General features: G+C 41.3%; 1 protein-coding gene across 2 annotated transcripts in view; it reads right to left on the bottom strand.

Moving 5' to 3' along the window:
• The window catches only part of LOC135110169 (uncharacterized), a 47,672-nt gene extending 29,833 nt beyond the window's left edge, over positions 1–17,839 (bottom strand). Inside the window, exons 1-2 of one of the 2 annotated variants that reach the window (XM_064022161.1) lie at positions 15,012–17,839; positions 14,413–14,759 (exon numbers count right to left, since the gene is read on the bottom strand). In XM_064022161.1, coding sequence (XP_063878231.1) covers positions 14,413–14,759; positions 15,012–17,309 — 2,645 coding nt within the window. In that variant the 5' untranslated portion in view covers positions 17,310–17,839. The remainder of the gene's footprint in view (positions 1–14,412; positions 14,760–15,011) is intronic. The other variant, XM_064022160.1, reaches the window with a different exon arrangement.
• Between the last annotated feature and the right edge of the window lie 4,049 nt (positions 17,840–21,888).

Here is a 21,888-nt window from a genome sequence, read left to right as displayed (position 1 = left end):
TCATTACAGAAAGCGATGTTATACGACCTGTCGATAAAATGAACATTTGTAAAGCTTTGGACCCTTACAAAATTTCGCCTAGAATTTTTAAAGAGACCAAACAGCTTTGTTTAACAAATTTTAACGTTTAACAAAGTTTAACGTTGGTAAAGTTCCATCCGATTAGAAATGTGCAAATGTAACTCCAATCTTCATTTAGCCTGACATCGGTTGTATGTAAAGTAATGAAGATAATCATTTCCAACAACATCGTCAAATTTTTAGAAGATAATAATATAATGAATGACTTGCAACATGGTTTCCGTTATATTTTTTTTATGTTTACGATGAGAGTAGAGCAGTAGACATAGTATGCCTAGATTTCCAGAAAGCGTTTGATAAAGTTCCTCATAAACGTTTGCTTAGTAAAGCATTGTCACACGGTATTTCCGGTAATATTCACAGCTGATTGAAAGACTGGGTGTATGAGCGGAAATAAACAGTGGTTGTAAACGGTTTTTTGCCCAGTTAGTTTGATGTAAAAAGTGTCGTTTCCCAGGGATCTGTACTTGGTCCTGTTCTTTTCTTATTTTATATAAATGACATTGACAATGGTCGCATGTGCAAAGTATCGAAATTTGCCTATAATACGAAAATTGCTTGTAAAGAAACTACGGCAAGAGACAGAGAAAGACTTCAGTCAGATTGACGAATAGATTGATTGACTTGCTGGCCCAGTAAATGGCAAATGAAATTCAACATTGACAGATGTAAAGTATTGCACAACAGAAGTAACAACAGTCAATTTCAGTATTTGACGAATGACCGACAGCGCAGTAAATAAAGAAAAAGATCTTGGAGTCTTAATATCAAGCAATTCAAAACCTGGTTAACACTGCTCACAGCTGGGCAAAACAGCTAAAAAAAATTGTTTTATTGGCCGTGTTTTTGAAAACAAATAAGAAAAAAAATTATATTAAATCTTTATAATTCGTTGTTCAGACCCCATCCTGAATACTGCGTACAGTTTTGGTCCTCTTATTAAAGAAAAGACATTGAAAAGCTGGAAAGAGTTCAAAATAGAGTAACAAAAATTATTCCGAGGCTGAGACCCTATGAAGAAAGACTTAAGGAACTTAATCTTTTTAATCTCTCAAAACTTAGAATGCGAGGTGATCTGATTTAAGTTTTTTTTTTTTTTTTTATATATATTCAATGGATTCAACAACATTAATGCAGGTCATTATTTTACAGTTGACTGGTCAAATGTATCAAGAAGGCGGAAAAGTTACAAAATGATTGGTAAGAGATTCTTGTCAAATGAAGCAAAACATTTCTTTTATAATCTCGTTATCAATGTTTGGAACTCTCTTTCTTCTAGTGTCGTCGATTGCGGAACAGTTACAGCCTTCAAAATTAGATTGGACAAGTATTTACACAGTAATCCACAACTAAGATATTATCCGTTATCCTAGAAGTTTGGTTTGCAGAAGTAGAATTCTGCCGTAGTAGCTCACCTCACATATTTTAGACTTGAGACATTGTGGTGTCTTCAATCAATCAATTAATTATACTTGGCGCAGGTCAGACCTCATCTAGACTACACTATGCAGTTCTGGTCCCTACATTACATTAAAGATATACATTAAAGATATAGGTCTGTTAGAATCAGTACAGAAGAGAATGACTAAAAGGATACAGGGGATGAGGACTATTCCTTACAAGGCGAGACTGAAGCTGTTGAATTTACATTCTTTAGAGAGACGAAGGTTAAGAGCGGACCTAACAGAAGTCTTTAAGTGGTATAAGGGTTATAACAAGGGGGATGTAAGCAAAATTCTTTGGATCAACAACCAGGACAGAACATGAAACAACGGGTTCAAGCTTGAAAATTTAGATTTAGAAAAGAAATAGGAAGAAATTGGTTCACAAATAGAGTGGTAGATAAGTGAAACGGACTCAATAATCATGATTTTAGTGCTAGGACGTTAGGGAGCTTTAAGAGAAGATTACACGGGTTTATGGATGGGGATGACAGGTGGAAATAGATACGAGTAGGTATATTTCATACAGGGACTAACACGTGCAAGCCTGGTCGCTTCTTGCAGCTTCCATTATTTTTTTTACGTTCTTATTTTTTTTTATGTTAATAAAGCTCTTGAATGATCTGTTAAACTGAAAAATAGGCTAACAAACGTTACCAATAAACCCAAATAGTGGAACGCGTTCATCAAAATCAGCCATTCAGCCAAAAAAAAAAAAATCATACAACAAATACAAACTGATTTAAAATAACGAAGACAAAGCAGAACATGATTGACTGCGGCTTCAATGTGAAAAAAAAAAAAAATATATATATATATATATATATATATATATATATATATATATATATATATATATATATATATATATATATATATATATATATATATATATATATATATATATATATATATATATATATATATATATATATATATATTAGAAAAAACTTAATTTCTTATTGCTAATTAATGTTTCACATTCATTGTTCTCGTGCTATACATGATATAGAGGTGGCCCACAAACGGTACTGAAGCCTTACATCACCAGAATCTCATGCCAAGTCTGTTGTTCAACTAGTCAAAAAATCGTTCAAGATCTAACTCCCCTCGTGACTTCTCACATCTAGCCAAAAAAATATCTCCAATAACCTTTTTTTTTTTTCTTCTTTCCCTCCTATATTTCAACCAGATGGCACCACTGCTATCACATCTATTTTTAAAGCTGAACTCTTCGCTCAAACCTTTGAAAAAAAAAAAAAACTCTACCTTAGACGATTCTGGGCTTGTTCCTCCCTCTTCTCCACCCTCTGACTACTTCATGCCACCTATTACCTATTCTTCGTAATGATTTTTTCCATGCCCCCGCTGGCCTAAACCCTCGGAAGGCTTATGGACCAGATAGATCCTATTGTCTCTGAAACTATGCCTCCGTGCTTGCACCTTGCTTAGTCAAACTCTTTCAGCTCTGTCTGTCAACATCTACCTTTCCTTCTTGCTGGAAGTCTAATCCTTCAAACTACCATCCTATTGCTTTAATTTCCTGCCTCTCTAAAGTTTTTGAATCTATCCTCAACAGGAAGATTCTTAAACATCTATCACTTTACAGCCTTCTATCTGATTGCCAGTATAGCTTCCGTGATCTTCTGGCTTTCCTTACTGAGTCCTAGTCATCCTCTTTTAGAGACTTTGGTGAAACTTTTCCTGTTGCCTTGGACATATCACAAGCTTTTGAAAGAGTGTGACACAAAGTTTTGATTTCCAAACTACCCTCCTACGGCTTCTATCCTTCTCTTTGTAACTTTATCTCAAGTTTTATTTCTGACCGTTCCATTGCTGCTGTGGTACACGGTCACTGTTCTTCTCCTAAATCTATTAACAGTGGTGTTCTTCAGGGCTCTGTCCTGTCACCCACTCTTTTCTTATTAATCAATTATCAATGACCTTCTAACCCAAACTTCTTGTCCTATCCACTCCTACGCTGATGATACCACCCTACACTTTTCCACATCTTTTCATAGACTTCCAACCCTTCAGGAAGTAAACATTTCACGCAAGGAAGCCACAGACCGCCTGACAGCAAAATTGGTATTGTTCAATGCCTCTAAAACTCAATTCCTCCATCTATCAGTTCGACACAACCTTCCAGACAACTATCCCCTCTTCTTCAATGACACTCAACTGTCCCCCTCTTCTACACTGAACATCCACGGTCTGTCCTTTACTTATAATCTGAACTGGAAACTTCACATCTGATCTCTTGCTAAAACAGTTTCTATGAAATTAGGCGTTCTGAGACGTCTCCGCCAGTTTTTCTCATCCCCCAGCAGCTAACTCTGTACAAGGGCCTTATCCGTCCATGTATGGAGTATGCTTCACATGTCTGTGGGGTTCTTTCTACTCATACTGCTCTTCTAGACAGAGTGGAATCAAAAGCTTTTTGTCTCATGAACTCCTCTTCTCTAACTGACTGTCTTCAGCCTCTCTCTCATCGCCACAATGTTGCATCTCTATCTGTCTTCTACCGCTATATTCATGCTAACTGCTCTTCTAATCTTGCTAACTGCATGTCTCCCCTCCTTCCGCGGCCTCGCTGCACAAGACTTTCTTCTTTCTCTCGCCCCCATTCTGTCTACCTCTCTAATGCAAGAGTTAACCAGTATTCTCAATCATTCATCCCTTTCACTAGCAAACTCTGGAACTCCCTGCTTGCTTGTGTATTTCAACCTTCCTATGACTTGAATTCCTTCAAGAGGGAGGTTTCAAGACACTTATCCCTCAATTATTGATTACCGCCTTGAACCTTTTTATGGGACTGGCATATCAGTGGGCTTTTTTTATTAGATTTTTGTTGGCCTTGACCAGTGTCCCTTCTACATGAAAAAAAAAAAAAAATCATCATCAATAGTGCAAAACACCTTTAACCCTCTCACAGGTTGCTGAAATATTTTCCTGGACACACCCTAGATATAAATTTCCTCAGATGCCCTTCACAGCACACTCTTCCAGAATATCCCTGCTTGACCAGCTCAAATTTCTCAAAGCATCACAACTTCACTAACACAACTCACCTAGGAGGAGGCAGTAGGCACCTGCCGAAACGATAATTACTCCCAGTGAGGTCTAAAGCACTGTTCAGGGGGTGCTGTGAACTTATCATTAAACCCAGCTGTGACCTCACTGAACGTTTCCCTTTGTGTCTCACAACACAAGGGGGCAGTCACAGCCTGCCCTCTAAAGACAACTCTCTTCCTACACACAAAACTACAAGCACCTAATAACATACACACCCTTCACTCAAAAATTTTAAAATCATCATGGCGACTCCTACACCAGCCTCGGAGTCCCCATCTGGGGAGGGGACCATAAATGTCCTCAGGTCGGACTGCCTTTCTGTCAACGACCCTAAGTGTTTTGACACCCACCCTCAACTTTGTCTTCATTAAATTCTGCAACATTTGCGGTCTAAGATCTAATTTTCAATCTGTAGAACACCACCTCTCCTCTTCCAAAATCCAAAGCTGGATGCTGCGTTTATGTGCGCAATGACTTAACCTGCTCTCGTGCCCACGCTCTTGAATCTTCCAAGTTTTCCACCATCTGGCTACGACTACAGAGTCACTCTCATACTAAATTTATCTGTGCTGTATACCTCTCTCCTAACTTCTCTGACTATAAGAAATTCTTTGACTACTTAAATTCCAAAGTGGTGCACATTCTGATCCTCTTCCCTTTTGCAGAGATCTCCATTCTTGGAGTCTTCAATGAAGGGAGAGGAATGTTTTGGCATTCCTCTCCCTTCACTGACCATCCTGGTGAACTAGCCTACAACTTTGCTATCCTCCATGACCTAGAGCAATTGGTGCAACACCCTACTCGTATTTCTGACCGTCTTGGAGATACGCCCAATATTCTTGACCTTTTCCTGACCTCTAATCCTTCTGCTTATGCTGTCATCCTTTCTTCTCCGTTGGGCTCCTCCGATCACAGTCTCATATCTTTATCTTGTCCTATCACTCCAATCCCTCCTCAGGATCCCCCTAAGCGAAGGTGCCTCTGGCGTTTTGCCTCTGCTAGTTGGGGGGACCTGAGGAGGTATTTTGCTGATTTTCCTTGGAATGAATACTGCTTCCGTGTCAGAGACCCGTCTTTGTGTGCTGAGCGCATAACAGAGGTGATAGTGTCTGGCATGGAGGCATACATTCCTCACTCTTTTTCTCGTCCTAAACCTTCTAAACCTTGTTTAACACAGCTTGTTCTCGTGCTATACATGATAGAAAGGTGGCCCACAAAAGATACTTAAGCCTTCCATCACCAGAATCTCATGCACTTTATATTTCTGCCCGGAACCATGCCAAGTCTGTTCTCCAACTAGCCAAAAACTCCTTCATAAACAAAAAATGTCAAAACCTTTCAAGATCTACTCGTAACTCCCCTCGTGATTTCTGGCATCTAGCCAAAAATATCTCCAATAACTTTGCTTCTTCTTCTTTCCCTCCTCTACTTCAACCAGATGGCACCACTGCTATCACATCTATTTCTAAAGCTGAACTCTTTGCTCAAACCTTTGCTAAAAACTCTACCTTGGACGATTCTGGGCTTGTTCCTCCCTCTCCTCCACCCTCTGACTACTTCATGCCACGTATTAAAATTCTTCGCAATGATGTTTTCCATGCCCTCGTTGGCCTAAACCCTCGGAAGGCTTATGGACCAGATGGGGTCCCTCCTATTGTTCTCCGAAACTGTGCCTCCGTGCTTGCACCTTCCCTAGTCAAACTCTTTCAGCTGTGTCTGTCAACATCTGCCTTTTCTTCTTGCTGGAAGTTTGCCTACATTCAACCTGTCCCTAAAAAGTCTGACCGTTCTAATCCCTCAAACTACCGTCCTATTGCTTTAATTTCCTGCCTATCTAAAGTTTTTGAATCTATCCTCAACAGGAAGACTCTTAAACATCTATCACTTCACAACCTTCTATCTGATCGCCAGTATGGCTTCCGTTAAGGCCGCTCTACTGGTGATCTTCTGGCTTTCCTTACTGAGTCTTGGTCATCCTCCTTTAGAGATTTTGGTGAAACTTTTGCTGTTGCCATGGACATATCAAAAGCTTTTGATAGAGTCTGGCACAAAGCTTTGATTTTCAAACTATCCTCCTACGGTTTCTATCCTTTCTTATCTTCATCTCAACTTTCCTTTCTGACCGTTCTATTGCTGCTGTGGTAGACGGTCACTGTTCTTCTCATAAATCTATTAATGATCTTCTAAACCAAACATCTTGTCCTGTCCACTCTTACGCTGATGATACCACACTGCACTTTTCCACGTCTTTTCATAGACGTCCAACCCTTCAGGAGGTAAACATATCACGCAGGGAAGCCACAGAACGCCTGACTTCTGATCTTTCTAAAATTTCTGATTGGGGCAGAGCAAACTTGGTATTGTTCAATGCCTCAAAAACTTAATTCCTCCATCTATCAACACGACACAACCTTCCAGACAACTATCCCCTCTTCTTCAATGACACTCAAGTGTCCCCCTCTTCTACACTGAACATCCTCGGTCTGTCCTTTACTTATAATATCAACTGGAAACTTCACATCTCATCTCTAGCTAAAACAGCTTCTATGAAGTTAGGTGTTTTGAGACGTCTCCGCCAGTTTTTCTTACCCCCCTAGCTGCTAACTCTGTACAAGGGCCTTATCCGTCCATGTATGGAGTATGCTTCACATGTCTGGGGGGATTCCACTCATACTGCTCTTTTAGACAGGGTGGAATCAAAAGCTTTTCGTCTCATCAACTCCTCTCCTCTAACTGACTGTCTTCAGCCTCTCTCTCACCGCTTCAATGTTACATATCTAGGTGTCTTCTACCGCTATTTTCATACTAACTGCTCTTCTAATCTTGCTAACTGCATGCCTCCCCTCCTTCCGCGGCCTTGCTGCACAAGACTTTCTTTTTTCTCTTACCCCTATTCTGTCCACCTCTCTAACGCAAGAGTTAACCAGTATTCTCAATCATTCATCCCTTTCTCTGGTAAACTCTGGAACTCCCTGCCTGCTTCTGAACTTTCACTTTCCTATGACTTGAATTCCTTCAAGAGGGAGATTTCAAGACACTTATTCATCAATTTTTGACCACTGCTTTGACCCTTTTATGGGACTGGCATTTCAGTGGGCATAACTTCCGTCCCAATAAGTCTCACATCTTTAGTGGGTAAAGTTATGGAATTAATGATACATGATAAAACAGTAGAATTCCTGGAAAGAAACGATACCATAAAGGACACTCAACATTGATTTAGAAATAAATGTTCCTATTTAAAGAATTTACTAGACATTTTTAACGACGTTTACAATATACACGATAATACCAGGGCAGTGGGTATAGTTAATTTTGATTTCCAAAAAGCATTTGATAAAGTTCCTCACAAGCACCTCCTACATAACGATAAAGCTCACGGCATGTCAGTTGACCTCGCTGCGTGGGTAGAGGATTGGTTGACAGACCGCAAATAGCGGATAGTAATTAACGGTAATTCTTCAAATTAGATCAATGTAAGTAGTGGCGTTAATCAAGGATCAGTATTAGGACCGATCCTCTTTATGATAATATATATCAGTGACATAGACGAAGGGATCATATGTATATCGTCAAAATTCGTAGATGATACTAAAATTGCTTGCAAGGCTGACTCACCAAAGCAACGCTAAAGTTTGCAAAAAGACAGAGACAAGATAGGTTTTAAATCAATGACGCTTCATGGAAGATAATTCCAGATATTTATGAAACGACTGAAGAAAAAATGTTTTAGTTCATTTGTCTGAAATTGCTTACCTGTTAATTTGAAGCCATTGTTTTCTGTAACACTACACTGGTTGAGTGTTAAGAAAAGTTCAGATATCATATTTGTGAAACCCTCCGGGTAGAAGGAATAGATTTAGTTTTTCTAGGCAATCCTCGTGTGGTTTATTGCGAAGCGTTGGGATAATTTTTTTTACTCTACGTTCTATTTTCTTTTTTTTTTCTAATTTCTTAATGTTCTTTTTGTAGTAGAGTGTGGTTTATTGCGAAGCGTTGGGATAATTTTTTTTACTCTACGTTCTATTTTCTTTTTTTTTCTAATTTCTTAATGTTCTTTTTGTAGTAGAGTGATCAAAACTATTCGTTATATTCAAGATGAGGACGTGTGAGCGAGTTGTACAAGGCCAATATTATTTTCTCAGATTTGGCGGTGAAAGATCTTCCTACGAAGCCTTTTAATTTACTGTCAATTTTAACGACCTGAGTACAATTTTCTTTTTTTTTTGGGGGGTGGGGTTCAAGATCTGTTGATACTAAAACTCTCAGATCTTTTTCGGCATCCGTACTCTTGATGGGGATGTTACCCATTTTGTAATTATCCTGTGAATTACTATTTCCAATATGTAATAGTGGCATTTTATCAAAATCAAAATTCATAAGTCACTTTTCAGGCCATTCATTGAGAGTGTTTATGTCTTTTTTGCAAAATTTAACGTTGGTTTGGTGTGTCAGCCTTGCTAGCAATTTTAGTATCATCTGCAAATTTTTGACAATTTGCATGTGATCCCTTCGTCTATATAATTGATTTACACTATTAAGAGGATCGGTTCTAATACTGATCCTTGATTAACGCCATTACTTACATTGATCCAGTTTGAAGAATTACGTTAATTACTACCCACTATTTGCGGTCTGTCAACCAATTCTCTATCCACGCAGCGAGGTCAACTGACATGCCGTGAGCTTCACCTTTATGTAGGAGACGCTTGTGAAGAACTTTTATCAAATACTTTCTTGGAAATCAAAATTAACTATACTTACCTGGTATTATCATATATATTATACATGTCGTGAAAAAAAAAGTCCAGTATATTCGTTAAACAGGAACGTTTATTTATAAATCCATGTTGAGTGTCCTTTATGATAGCGCTTCTTTCCAGGAATTCTACTGTTTTATCATGTATCATTAATTCCTTAACCTTACCCACTACAGATGTGAGACTTATGTCAATCGTATTTCCTATGTATTTTTTTTTTTATATAGGAAGGATATTGGCCAAGGGGAACAAAAATCTAATAAAAAAAAAATGCCCACTGAAATGCCAGTCCCATAAAAGGATCAAAGCAGTGGTCAAAAATTGGTGGATAAGTGTCTTGTAACCTCCATCTTGAAGGAATTCAAGTCATAGGAAGGTGGAAATACAGAAGCAGGCAGGGAGTTCCAGAGTTTACCAGAGAAAAGGATGAATGACTGAGAATGCTGGTTAACTCTTCCGTTAGAGAGATGAACAAAATAGGGGTGAGAGAAAGAAGAAAGTCTTGTGCAGCGAGGCCGCGGAAGGAGGGGAGGCATGCAGTTAGCAAGATCAGAAGAGCAGTTAGCATGAAAATAGCGGTAGAAGACAGTTAGATATGCAACATTACCTGGGTGAGAGAGAGGCTGAAGACAGTCAGTTAAAGGAGAGGAGTTGATGAGACGAAAAACTTTTGATTCCACCCTGTCTAGAATAGCAGTATGAGTGGAACCCCCCCAGACATGTGAAGCATACTCCATACATGGACGGATAAGGCCTTTGTACAGAGTTAGCAGCTTTGGGGTGGGGGGGGTGAGAAAAGACGTCTCAGAATACGGAGACGTCTCAGAACACATAAATTCATAGAAGCTGTTTTAGCTAGAGATGAGATGTGAAGTTTCCAGTTCAGATTATAAGTAAAGGACAGACCGAGGATGTTCAGTGTAGAAGAGAGGGACAGTTGAGTGTCATTGAAGAAGAGGGGATAGTTGTCTGGAAGGTTGTGTCGAGTTGATAGATGGAGGAATTGAGTTTTTGAGGCATTTAACAATACCAAGTTTGCTCTGCCCCAATCAGAAATTTTAGAAAGATCAGAAGTCAGGCGTTCTGTGGCTTCCCTGCGTGATATGTTTACCTCCTGAAGGGTTGGACGTCTATGAAAAGACGTGGGAAAAGTGCAGGGTGGTATCATCAGCGTAGGAGTGATAGGACAAGAAGTTTGGTTTAGAAGATCATTAATGAATAATAAGAAGAGAGTGGGTGACAGGACAGAACACTGAGGAACACCACTGTTAATAGATTTATGAGGAGAACAGTGACCGTCTACCACAGCAGCAATAGAACGGTCAGAAAGGAAACTTGAGATGAAGTTACAGAGAGAAGGATGGAAACCATAGGAGGATAGTTTGAAAATCAAAGCTTTGTCCCAGACTCTATCAAAGGCTTTTGATATGTCCAAGGCAACAGCAAAAGTTTCACCAAAATCTCTAAAAGAGGATGACCAAGACTCAGTAAGGAAGGCCAGAAGATCATCAGTAGAGCGGCCTTGACGGAACCCATACTAGCGATCAGATAGAAGGTTGTGAAGTGATAGATGTTTAAGAATCTTCCTGTTGAGGATAGATTAAAAAACTTTAGATTAGCAGGAAATTTAAGCAATAGGACGATAGTTTGAGGGATTAGAGCGGTCACCCTTTTTAGGAACAGGTTGAATGTAGGCAAACTTCCAGCAAGAAGGAAAGGTAGATGTTGACAGACAGATCTGAAAGAGTTTGACTAGGCAAGGTGCAAGCATGGAGGCACATTTTCGGAGAACAATAGGAGGGACCCCATCAGGTCCATAAGCCTTCCGAGGGTTTAGGCCAGCGAGGGCATGGAAAACATCATTGCGAAGAATTTTAATACGTGGCATGAAGTAGTCAGAGGGTGGAGGAGAGAGAGGAACAAGCCCAGAATCGTCCAAGGTAGAGTTTTTAGCAAAGGTTTGAGCAAAGAGTTCAGCTTTAGAAATAGATGTGATAGCAGTGGTGCCATCTGGTTGAAGTAGAGGAGGGAAAGAAGAAGAAGCAAAGTTATTGGAGATATTTTTGGCTAGATGCCAGAAATCACGAGGGGAGTTAAATCTTGAAAGGTTTTGACATTTTCTATTTATGAAGGAGTTTTTGGCTAGTTGGAGAACAGACTTGGCATGGTTCCAGGCATAAATATAAAGTGCATGAGATTCTGGTGATGAAAGGCTTAAGTACCTTTTGTGGGCCACCTCTCTATCATGTATAGCACGAGAACAAGCTGTGTTAAATCAAGGTTTAGAAGGTTTAGGACGAGAAAAAGAGTGAGGAATGTACGCCTCTATGCCAGACACTATCACCTCTGTTATGCGCTCAGCACACAAAGACGGGTCTCTGACACGGAAGCAGTAGTCATTCCAAGGAAAATCAGCAAAATACCTTCTCAGGTCCCCCCAACTAGCAGAGGGAAAACGCCAGAGGCACCTTCGCTTAGGGGGATCCTGAGGAGAGATTGGAGTGATAGGACAAGATAAAGATATGAGATTGTGATTGGAGGAGCCCAACGGAGAAGAAAGGGTGACAGCATAAGCAGAAGGATTAGAGGTCAGGAAAAGGTCAAGAATGCTGGGCGTATCTCCAAGACGGTCAGGAATACGAGTAGGGTGTTGCACCAATTCCTCTAGGTCATGGAGGATAGCAAAGTTGTAGGCTAGTTCACCAGGATGGTCAGTGAAGGGAGAGGAAAGCCAAAGCTGGTGGTGAACATTGAAGTCTCCAAGAATGGAGATCTCTGCAAAAGGGAAGAGGGTCAGAATGTGCACCACTTTGGAAGGTAAGTAGTCAAAGAATTTCTTATAGTCAGAGGAGTTAGGAGAAAGGTATACAGCACAGATAAATTTAGTATGAGAGTGACTCTGTAGTCGTAGCCAGGTGGTGGAAAACTCGGAAGATTCAAGAGCGTGGGCACGAGAGCAGGTTAAGTCATTGCGCACAATAACGCAGCATCCAGCTTTGGATCGATAATGAGGATAGAGAAAGTAGGAGGAAACAGAAAAGGGGCTACTGTCAGTTGCCTCATCACCTGAGTTTCAGTGAGGAAAAGAAGATGAGGTTTAGAAGAGGAGAGGTGGTGTTCTAGAGATTGAAAATTAGATCTTAGACCGCGAATGTTGCAGAAGTTAATGAAGAAAAAGTTGAGGGGGGTGTCAAGACACTTAGGGTCGTCGACAGAAAGGTAGTCCGACCTGGGGATATTGATGGTCCCCTCCCCAGATGGGGACTCCGAGGCTGGTGTAGGAGTCGCCATGATGATTTTAAAATTTTTTGGTGAAGGGTGTGAGTGTTATTAGGTGCTTGTAGTTTTGTGAGGAGGAAGAGAGTTGTCTTTAGAGGGCAGGCTGTGACTGCCCCCTTGTGTTGTGAGACACAAAGGGAAACGTTCAGTGAGGTCACAGCTGGGTTTAATGATAAGTTCACAGCACTCCCGGAACAGTGTTTTAGACCTCACTGGGAGTAATTATCGTTTTGGCAGGTGTCTACTGGCTCCTCCTATGTATTCCTCTTCCTTTTCCTCTTCCTCCTCCTAGCTTACTTATTCCTTCACCTTCACACTTGACTTTATTCTCCTCCTCCTCCTCCTCATGATCATCATCATTATCATTATCATAATCATCATCATCATACTCTTCATCGTCATCATCATCGTTATCATCGTTATCATTATCGTCATCATCATTATCATTCCCCTTCCTTTCTCCACGTTCACCCTCACCTCCTCCTTCTCCTCCTCTTCTCCCTCACTTTCCCCTTCACATTCATCCTCCCCCTCCTCTTCCTCCTTCTCCTCCTTCTCTTCCTTCTCTTTCTCCTTTTCCTCCTCCTCCAGCTTCATCTTACTGTTTTGCTTTGTCATCATCATTATCATCATCACCACCACCATCACCACCACTATCATCACCATCACTATCATCATCATCATTACTACTATCATCGTCATCATCACGACCACCATCATCATCATCACCATCACTACCACCATCATCACCACCATCACCATCATTATCATTAACATATTCACTAGGTTTAGGATATTTATACATATCCATATGTGCATATGCAAATACATGTTTTGACTATATTTAAACACAAATGCAAACTTGTAACTTTTCCTTAATACGGCATATCTTTTTTAGTTCTTAGGTGTCTATGATGAGTATTCTATACATAATATTTTTTTTTATAATTATAACTCCTTGTGAGTATCATAATGAATAATTCAAAAACAGGTTTTGAACAGGATTTGGGTACACACTTCGTAAGTGACAGTGACAGTTATTACTGTGTAAGGAGGTGTATGGGTACTTTATACACCAAAAACGTGCCTGCCTTTTTTTTCACATCAGCCACAACTTTTAAGTCTGTGGTAAATCATCGCAGAAAATTCATATTATCAGTTACAGTAAGCTAAAAAGAAATATTAGCCTATTATTATTAATTATATTTTTCTTAAGAAATGAGTGCATATTTTAATGCATATTTTTACTAAATTCTAGTGCATAATTGTATGCATATTTAGCAAATTTTAGGTGCATAATTATCCTAACCCTAATCATCACCATCATCACCATCATATTTACTATCGTCACTATCACCACCATCACACTCACCACCACTACCACCACCATCATCATCACCATCATCACCATCATCTTTACCATCCTAATAATCATGGTCACCATTCTGTGATGATCAAAGTTCTATTCTATGATCAAAGTTAGCAAACATTCCAGAAGGTTATTTCTGCACAGTTGTAGTTGTTAATGAATGGTTGGGCTCAAGTTCAGTTTTATTGATGGTGACAACAATAATGCATTGATGACTGATGTGAGTATGGCAGTGATGATGATGACAATATTAATTGCAACATTTATTATAACAGCTAGGAAAAGAATGACATTAACAATGATAAGTGTGTGTGTGTGTGTGTGTGTGTGTGTGTGTGTGTGTGTGCTAACTAAACACACACACACACACACACACACACACACACACACACACAGACCCACCCACCTTGGTGTGGCACGCAGCAAGGCGTCAGAGAGAGTGGCTTGGTCTGGATGTCTGTATTGGTGGGGAAAGGACAGCCTAATGTATTTGTGGTGTTCAAAGATAAGCCCCTGCACGTCTGATTCATTCCTGCTTAGCACTATCCGTATCCTCTTGGAGGGGATGAGGGGGAGGAGAGCACTGGCACTGGTGATGGTGCTGCTTGTTATTGTTACCAGCTCCCTTTCATTACTTGTAATATGTCTGGCAACACAACCCAAGGCAGTCCTGTTCACTTCAGTGTCCTCCAACATGGATAGCCAATGATTACAATTCTTCATCCCAGTCTCCGCCAGCAGGTCCACCACCTCCTGTATGTGTAGAGTTACTACGATTAGTACAGCCACTCTCACCATCACCACTATCACCACCATTACCACCACTATCATCACTATCACCACCTCCACCACTTCTTGTGTGTGTAGAGTCACTACAATAATTTTTTACACTCTTTTTACTAATGACTAGTAAGGATCAACACTGAGCTTGACAGTAGTGCAGGTTCCCTGAGACAACTCTGGATGGATCAAATATGAGGAAAAGAGAATGAATGGTCAACATACTTGTATGGCTGGAGCACTATGTGGTGTTTGTGGGTGGCAGAGGAGACCTGCCACGTGCCGGAGCAGGTTTCTCAAGTTCCGGAGCTGTTGGGGTGGCGGGAAGTGAAGCATGCGTCGTATATCTGAAGCACGAAGTGATGTTTGTGGGTAGCAGAAGAGACATGCCATGTGCCGGAGCAGGTTCCACAAGTTCCGAAGCTGTTGGCGCGGCGGGTCGTGAAGCATGCGTGGTATGAGACTTGAGTGAGAGCCTTCCATTAACTTGTGGACGATACCTGATGCACCGTAGAACTCTTGCAGGCTCCTGTGGGGCGCCGAGTAATTCTGATGATGCCCCAGCTTGTCATTGATGTCTTGCAGATTAAAAAATGTCGCCATCACATCCATGCAAGGAAGCCCTTTCCCGTCACAGGACTCCTTCAGACGCCACTCTTCCTCTTTCGACAGAGTGACTCGGTCTTGCAGGAGAGCTTGTAGGGCTACGTCGTACATGTCCTCCAGCACCTTGTAGATCTGGTCCTCGTGGATCCGTGTGGCCTGTGAATGATCTGTTAGTCTGGCTTGCAGTTTTTGTATGCTCCAGTCGCGTATGGTGACGTACAAACTGGTCTGTGTGATGTCCAGCTTGATGCTGTCAGGTTTCTCGTAAAACAATGTTGCTACAAACAGCAGGTTCAGAGGCAGTCCAAAGTACTCCCTGCACTTCAAATGACTCATGAGGTGTTGGAGCTTCACAGGGTCTTTGTTTCTGTTGTCAGGGAAGCTGTCGTAATGCTTCATAACAAAATGAGTTCTTTGCTCTTGGCTGAGGCTTTTCATCTCCATGTTCCACACCTCATAGCCATCAGGTAATTTGTTCAGGAAGTCTTGCACTGTTTCTGGCCGCGATGTGCATACGAGTGTGAAGTCTGATAAATGTTTCGAGACGTTGAGAATGTCTTTTACAAGGCTGTCTGATCGACTGCCGTACGACAATTCGTCCAGGCCGTCAATCAGGAAGAGAACCTTGCATTGTTTTAGAAGGGAGACTAGGTATTCCTCCATTACAGCAAAATGATTTGGGAGGACCTGTTTGAGGAAGTCCTGGAGGGAAGGGCCGTCATTCTCGCGACACAAGACACGCAGCATGATGTCGTACTCGTGCAGGTGTCTGATGGTGCAGGCGCTTGGGTCCTGAAGCCACTCTGAGAGAAGGAACGTGAGCAGGGTCGTTTTGCCGCTTCCTGCCATGCCCCTGATCAAGATAAGCTGTGGCTTGGCGCCGTGCGTGGGCAGCGTGGCCGATGAGGATGTGCACAGTTGTGGATTCTGTCCTGCGCGGCGCGTCACTGTTAGCACGTTGCAAGTGTCGATGTCTTGTCTCTGTTGTACGTGTCCTCTTCCTTCCATGAGGGACATCCTGCAGAAGATGTCCTGGATGTGATACTTGTGTCTGGGTCCTTGAGAACTGGTGAGGAAGGACAGAGGATCAAAGGTTTGCAGTTTTTCATAGATTGTTTTGAGGTGGACTTGACTGTCTCTCTTAAATTCTTGGTGCATGGCACTGAAATAATCTTTTAAAATTCCTTTTTCCATTCCTGTTTTTCTGAAGGTATCAATGACCTGCCGAGCGTTGTCTTGCACGGCTGTCAGTTTTGCGTCGGGAATGTGGTATTTGCCCTTGGTTGCGCCGAGGAGTCGGATAAATAGGTCTTCTAACTCGTTGACTTTGTCCTGGTACTCTGCCTCGCTGAAATCTCTCACTTCATGAAAGAGTTCATTCCGCTCATCTTTGATTTTTGTTACCAGTCCTTCCAGTGTGTTCGGGTCTTGCCATTGGGGATCATTACTTCCCGCCACACCTTCGCACACCAACTTTATTGCCTTGTGCAGTAAAGTCACATCGAATTTGTCCCATAAAGGGAAGCGTTGTATTTGGCGGTGGTCGGTAGGGGTCAGTGTTCCTCTCTTTTGTTTGTTATTCATCTTGACATAGTTGGCTGACGAGCCTTGAGGGAGCTGATTAAGGTAGTCAGCGAGGGACACACCTGGTGGCGTGGTGGGGGCGTTCAGCGCGCCGCTCTTCAACACGAAGGTCAGGACGTCCTTGCCTACGTTTTCCATGAGGCTGATGAGCTTAATGCGATGGACGCAAACTGTCGGAGCGATGGCCATGGTGGAGGGTTTAGGCCGACAGTTGCTCTCGTCAGCAGCCTGCAAGGAAATTTTCCGATTGAGGAGCAGGGCAGGAGAGACGTGGCCGGCAAAGCTCAGTCTGGGAAGGAAGGAGTTGAGCCTTGAAGTGGGTGGCCGGAGCATCAGGATAGTGTGACAAGACAAACAGGTGGATGGGAATAAGAGACCCTGTGACACACAGCATGGCACGTATGTAATGGTCCAACCATTTGACTAGACAACACGAGGCAAGACTTGACTGTGTGTGTGTGTGTGTGTGTGTGTGTGTGTGTGTGTGTGTGTGTGTGTGTGTGTGTGTGTGTGTGTGTAAGTAAATAGGTAGGTGGATAAGTAAGTAAGTGAATAAGTAAGTAAGCAAGCATCTATTGCTCACAACAATACAAAGTATTTCAAGGTGTACATACAGTCCACACACACACACACGCACATTAGCCACGGTGCATCGAGCAGAGGCCCTCTGATGGTTTATTGTTCAGTCTAGCAGAGGATGTGAATGCAAGCAAATTATAATGTATAACAAGATCAATGAATCCTATTATACAGCAGCTGTAGCTCACCGGTACAGAAAAGAAAAACAATAATAGAAGTGTCTGACAGTAACTTAATAATAATAAAATAATGATAATAAAAATGACGAAAACAATAATAATAATAACAGTAATAGTAATAACTATAGCAACAACAATAATAATAACAATAATAATAACAATAACACTATTATTATTAACAGAAATAATAGGAACTATAGTAATAATAAAAATAATAAAAGATTAATGTTCTCAACTATAGCAACAACAACAACAACAATAAATAACAAAAACAACAACTACTACTACAACAACAACAGCAAGAACAATATAATAACAAATATGATGACTGCAATTAATAGCATAAAAATCACAGCTTTTCTTGATTAAATATATACTTTTTCATCTCTTGTTTATATTCGAATTTATTAGCAGTTGTAAGAAGGATTCTTTTATCAAGAGGGAAACTGTTAAACAATTCTGGTCCAACTTGTTACACTGTTTATGAACAATATTGTTCTAAATATCGCACTAATAAGGTTGTTACTTCTCGTGTGAGAAACATTTTCTACTAATTTGAATATTGCATTATGTTCCAGATTTCTATATATTAATAATAATGTGAAGTACTTATGAATGATTGGAAACTTTCAAGTACTTACTGCCGAGAAAATTTTGGATGCAGACTCAGACCTCTTTAAGGAAAATATACAACGAAGAATTTTATTTTGTGCTCTTGTTACTTTAATTAATTAAGAGAACGGCCACGTAGATGCTCATGTAAGAAGACAATATATAAGATGCAGGTAGCATAAAGTATAGTAGATGTTCCTCATTGCTTGAGTTGCTAGATTAGGGTGAATTCTTTATGAAAAGCCGGTTATTTTAGAGAACTTTAAACGTGTGTGTGTGTGTGTGTGTGTGTGTGTGTGTGTGTGTGTGTGTGTGTGTGTGTGTGTGTGTGTGTGTGTGTGCGTGTGTGTGTGTTTGTGTGTGTGTGTGTGTGTGTGTGTGAGTGTGTGTGTGTGTGTGTGTGTGTGTGAATTTTTAAAATTTTAATTGAATAGACTCTATTCAATTAAAATTATGTCTAAGTCTGACTAATAAGCTCTATTCAATAGAGCTTATTAGTCAGACTTGGATATAAGTATGGAGCAGAGCCCCGTCATGGCTCAGAGCTGTCACGTTAACCAATAAATCCCAACTATCGACATACATAGCACAGTTTGGACATACATTGGTTACAGCTATCTCTTATGTCAATATATGATAGTTTTCGTTATATAAGTAGCGAATCAAATACAATAATATGATTTCATAATTATTATTCATAACCACCACCCTTTCTTGCACAATAAGAGAGAGAGAGAGAGAGAGAGAGAGAGAGAGAGAGAGAGAGAGAGAGAGAGAGAGAGAGAGAGAATGAGTGAGTGTTTTTTTTTTTTTTTTATGTAGGAAGGATACTGGCCAAGGGCAACAAAAATCTAATAAAAAAAAGGCCCACTGAAATGCCAGTCCCTTAAAAGGGTCAAAGCAGTGGTCAAAAATTAGTGGATAAGTGTCTTGAAACCTCCCTCTTGAAGGAATTCAAGTCATAGGAAGGTGGAAATACAGAAGCAGGCAAGGAGTTCCAGAGTTTACCAGAGAAAGGGATGAATGATTGAGAATACTGGTTAACTCTTGCGTTAGAGAGGTGGACAGAATAGGGGTGAGAGAAAAAAGAAAGTCTTGTGCAGCGAGGCTGCGGAAGGAGGGGAGGCATGCAGTTAGCAAGATCAGAAGAGCAGTTGGCATGAAAATAGCGGTAGAAGACAGCTAGATATGCAACATTGTGGCGGTGAGAGAGGGGCTGAAGACAGTCAGTTAGAGGAGAGGAGTTGATGAGACGAAAAGCTTTTGATTCCACCCTGTCTAGAAGAGCAGTATGAGTGGAACCCCCCCAGACATGTGAAGCATACTCCATACATGGACGGATAAGGCCCTTATACAGAGTTAGCAGCTGGGGGGGTGAGAAAAACTGGCGGAGACGTCTCAGAACACCTAACTTCATAGAAGCTGTTTTAGCTAGAGATGAGATGTGAAGTTTCCAGTTCAGATTATAAGTAAAGGACAGACCGAGGATGTTCAGTGTAGAAGAGGGGGACAGTTGAGTGTCATTGAAGAAGAGGGGATAGTTGTCTGGAAGATTGTGTCGAGTTGATAGATGGAGGAATTGAGTTTTTGAGGCATTGAACAATACCAAGTTTACCCTGCCCCAATCAGAAATTTTCGAAAGATCAGAAGTCAGGCGTTCTGTGGCTTCCCTGCGTGATATGTTTACCTCCTGAAGGGTTGGACGTCTATGAAAAGACGTGGAAAAGTGCAGGGTGGTATCATCAGCATAGGAGTGGATAGGACAAGAAGTTTGATTTAGAATATCATTAATGAATAATAAGAAGAGAGTGGGGCACAGGACAGAACCCTGAGGAACACCACTGTTAATAGATTTAGGAGAAGAACAATGACCGTCTACCACAGCAGCAATAGAACGGTCAGAAAGGAAACTTGAGATGAAGTTACAGAGAGAAGGAAAGAAACCGTAGGAGGGTAGTTTGGAAATCAAAGCTTTGTGCCAGACTCTATCAAAAGCTTTTGATATGTCCAAGGCAACAGCAAAAGTTTCACCAAAGTCTCTAAAAGAGGATGACCAAGACTCAGTAAGGAAAGCCAGAAGATCACCAGTAGAGCGGCCTTGACGGAACCCATACTGGCGATCAGATAGAAGGTTGTGAAGTGATAGATGTTTAAGAATCTTCCTGTTGAGGATAGATTCAAAAACTTTAGATAAGCAGGAAATTAAAGCAATAGGACGGTAGTTTGAGGGATTACAGCGGTCACCCTTTTTAGGAACAGGTTGAATGTAGGCGAAATTCCAGCAAGAAGGAAAGGTAGATGTTGACAGACAGAGCTGAAGGAGTTTGACTAGGCAAGGTGCAAGCACGGAGGCACAGTTTCGGAGAACAATAGGAGGGACCCCATCAGGTCCATAAGCCTTCCGAGGGTTTAGGTCAGCGAGGGCATGGAAGACATCATTACGAAGAATTTTAATACGTGGCATGAAGTAGTCAGAAGGTGGAGGAGAGAGAGGAACAAGCCCAGAATCGTCCAAGGTAGAGTTTTTAGCAAAGGTTTGAGCAAAGAGTTCAGCTTTAGAAATAGATGTGATAGCAGTGGTGCCATCTGGTTGAAGTAGAGGAGGGAAAGAAGAAGAAGCAAAGTTATTGGAGATATTTTTGGCTAGATGCCAGCAATCACGAGGGGAGTTAGATCTTGAAAGGTTTTGACATTTTCTGTTAATGAAGGAGTTTTTGGCTAGTTGGAGAACAGACTTGGCATGGTTCCGGGCAGAAATATAAAGTGCATGAGATTCTGGTGAAGGAAGGCTTAAGTACCTTTTGTGGGCCACCTCTCTATCATGTATAGCACGAGAACAAGCTGTGTTAAACCAAGGTTTAGAAGGTTTAGGACGAGAAAAAGAGTGAGGAATGTACGCCTCCATGCCAGACACTATCACCTCTGTTATGCGCTCAGCACACAAAGACACACGAAAGCAGTACACGAAAGCAGTAGTCATTCCAAGGAAAATCAGCAAAATACCTCCTCAGGTCCCCCCAACTAGCAGAGGCAAAACGCCAGAGGCACCTTCGCTTAGGGGGATCCTGAGGAGGGATTGGAGTGATAGGACAAGATAAAGATACGAGATTGTGATCGGAGGAGCCCAACGGAGAAGAAAGGGTGACAGCATAAGCAGAAGGATTAGAGGTCAGGAAGAGGTCAAGAATGTTGGGCGTATCTCCAAGACGGTCAGGAATACGAGTAGGGTGTTGCACCAATTGCTCTAGGTCATGGAGAATAGCAAAGTTGTAGGCTAGTTTACCAGGATGGTCAGTGAAGGGAGAGGAAAGCCAAAGCTGGTGGTGAACATTGAAGTCTCCAAGAATGGAGATCTCTGCAAAAGGGAAGAGGGTCAGAATGTGCTCCACTTTGGAAGTTAAGTAGTCAAAGAATTTCTTATAGTCAGAGGAGTTAGGAGAGAGGTATACAGCACAGATAAATTTAGTATGAGAATGACTCTGTAGTCGTAGCCAGATGGTGGAAAACTCGGAAGATTCAAGAGCGTGGGCACGAGAGCAGGT

Source organism: Scylla paramamosain, chromosome 20 (genome assembly GCF_035594125.1).
Source record: "Scylla paramamosain isolate STU-SP2022 chromosome 20, ASM3559412v1, whole genome shotgun sequence".
Classification (NCBI taxonomy): Eukaryota; Metazoa; Arthropoda; class Malacostraca; order Decapoda; family Portunidae; genus Scylla; species Scylla paramamosain.
The sequence above is the reverse complement of the archived record's forward strand: the minus strand, read 5'-3'. Positions and strand labels throughout refer to the sequence as shown.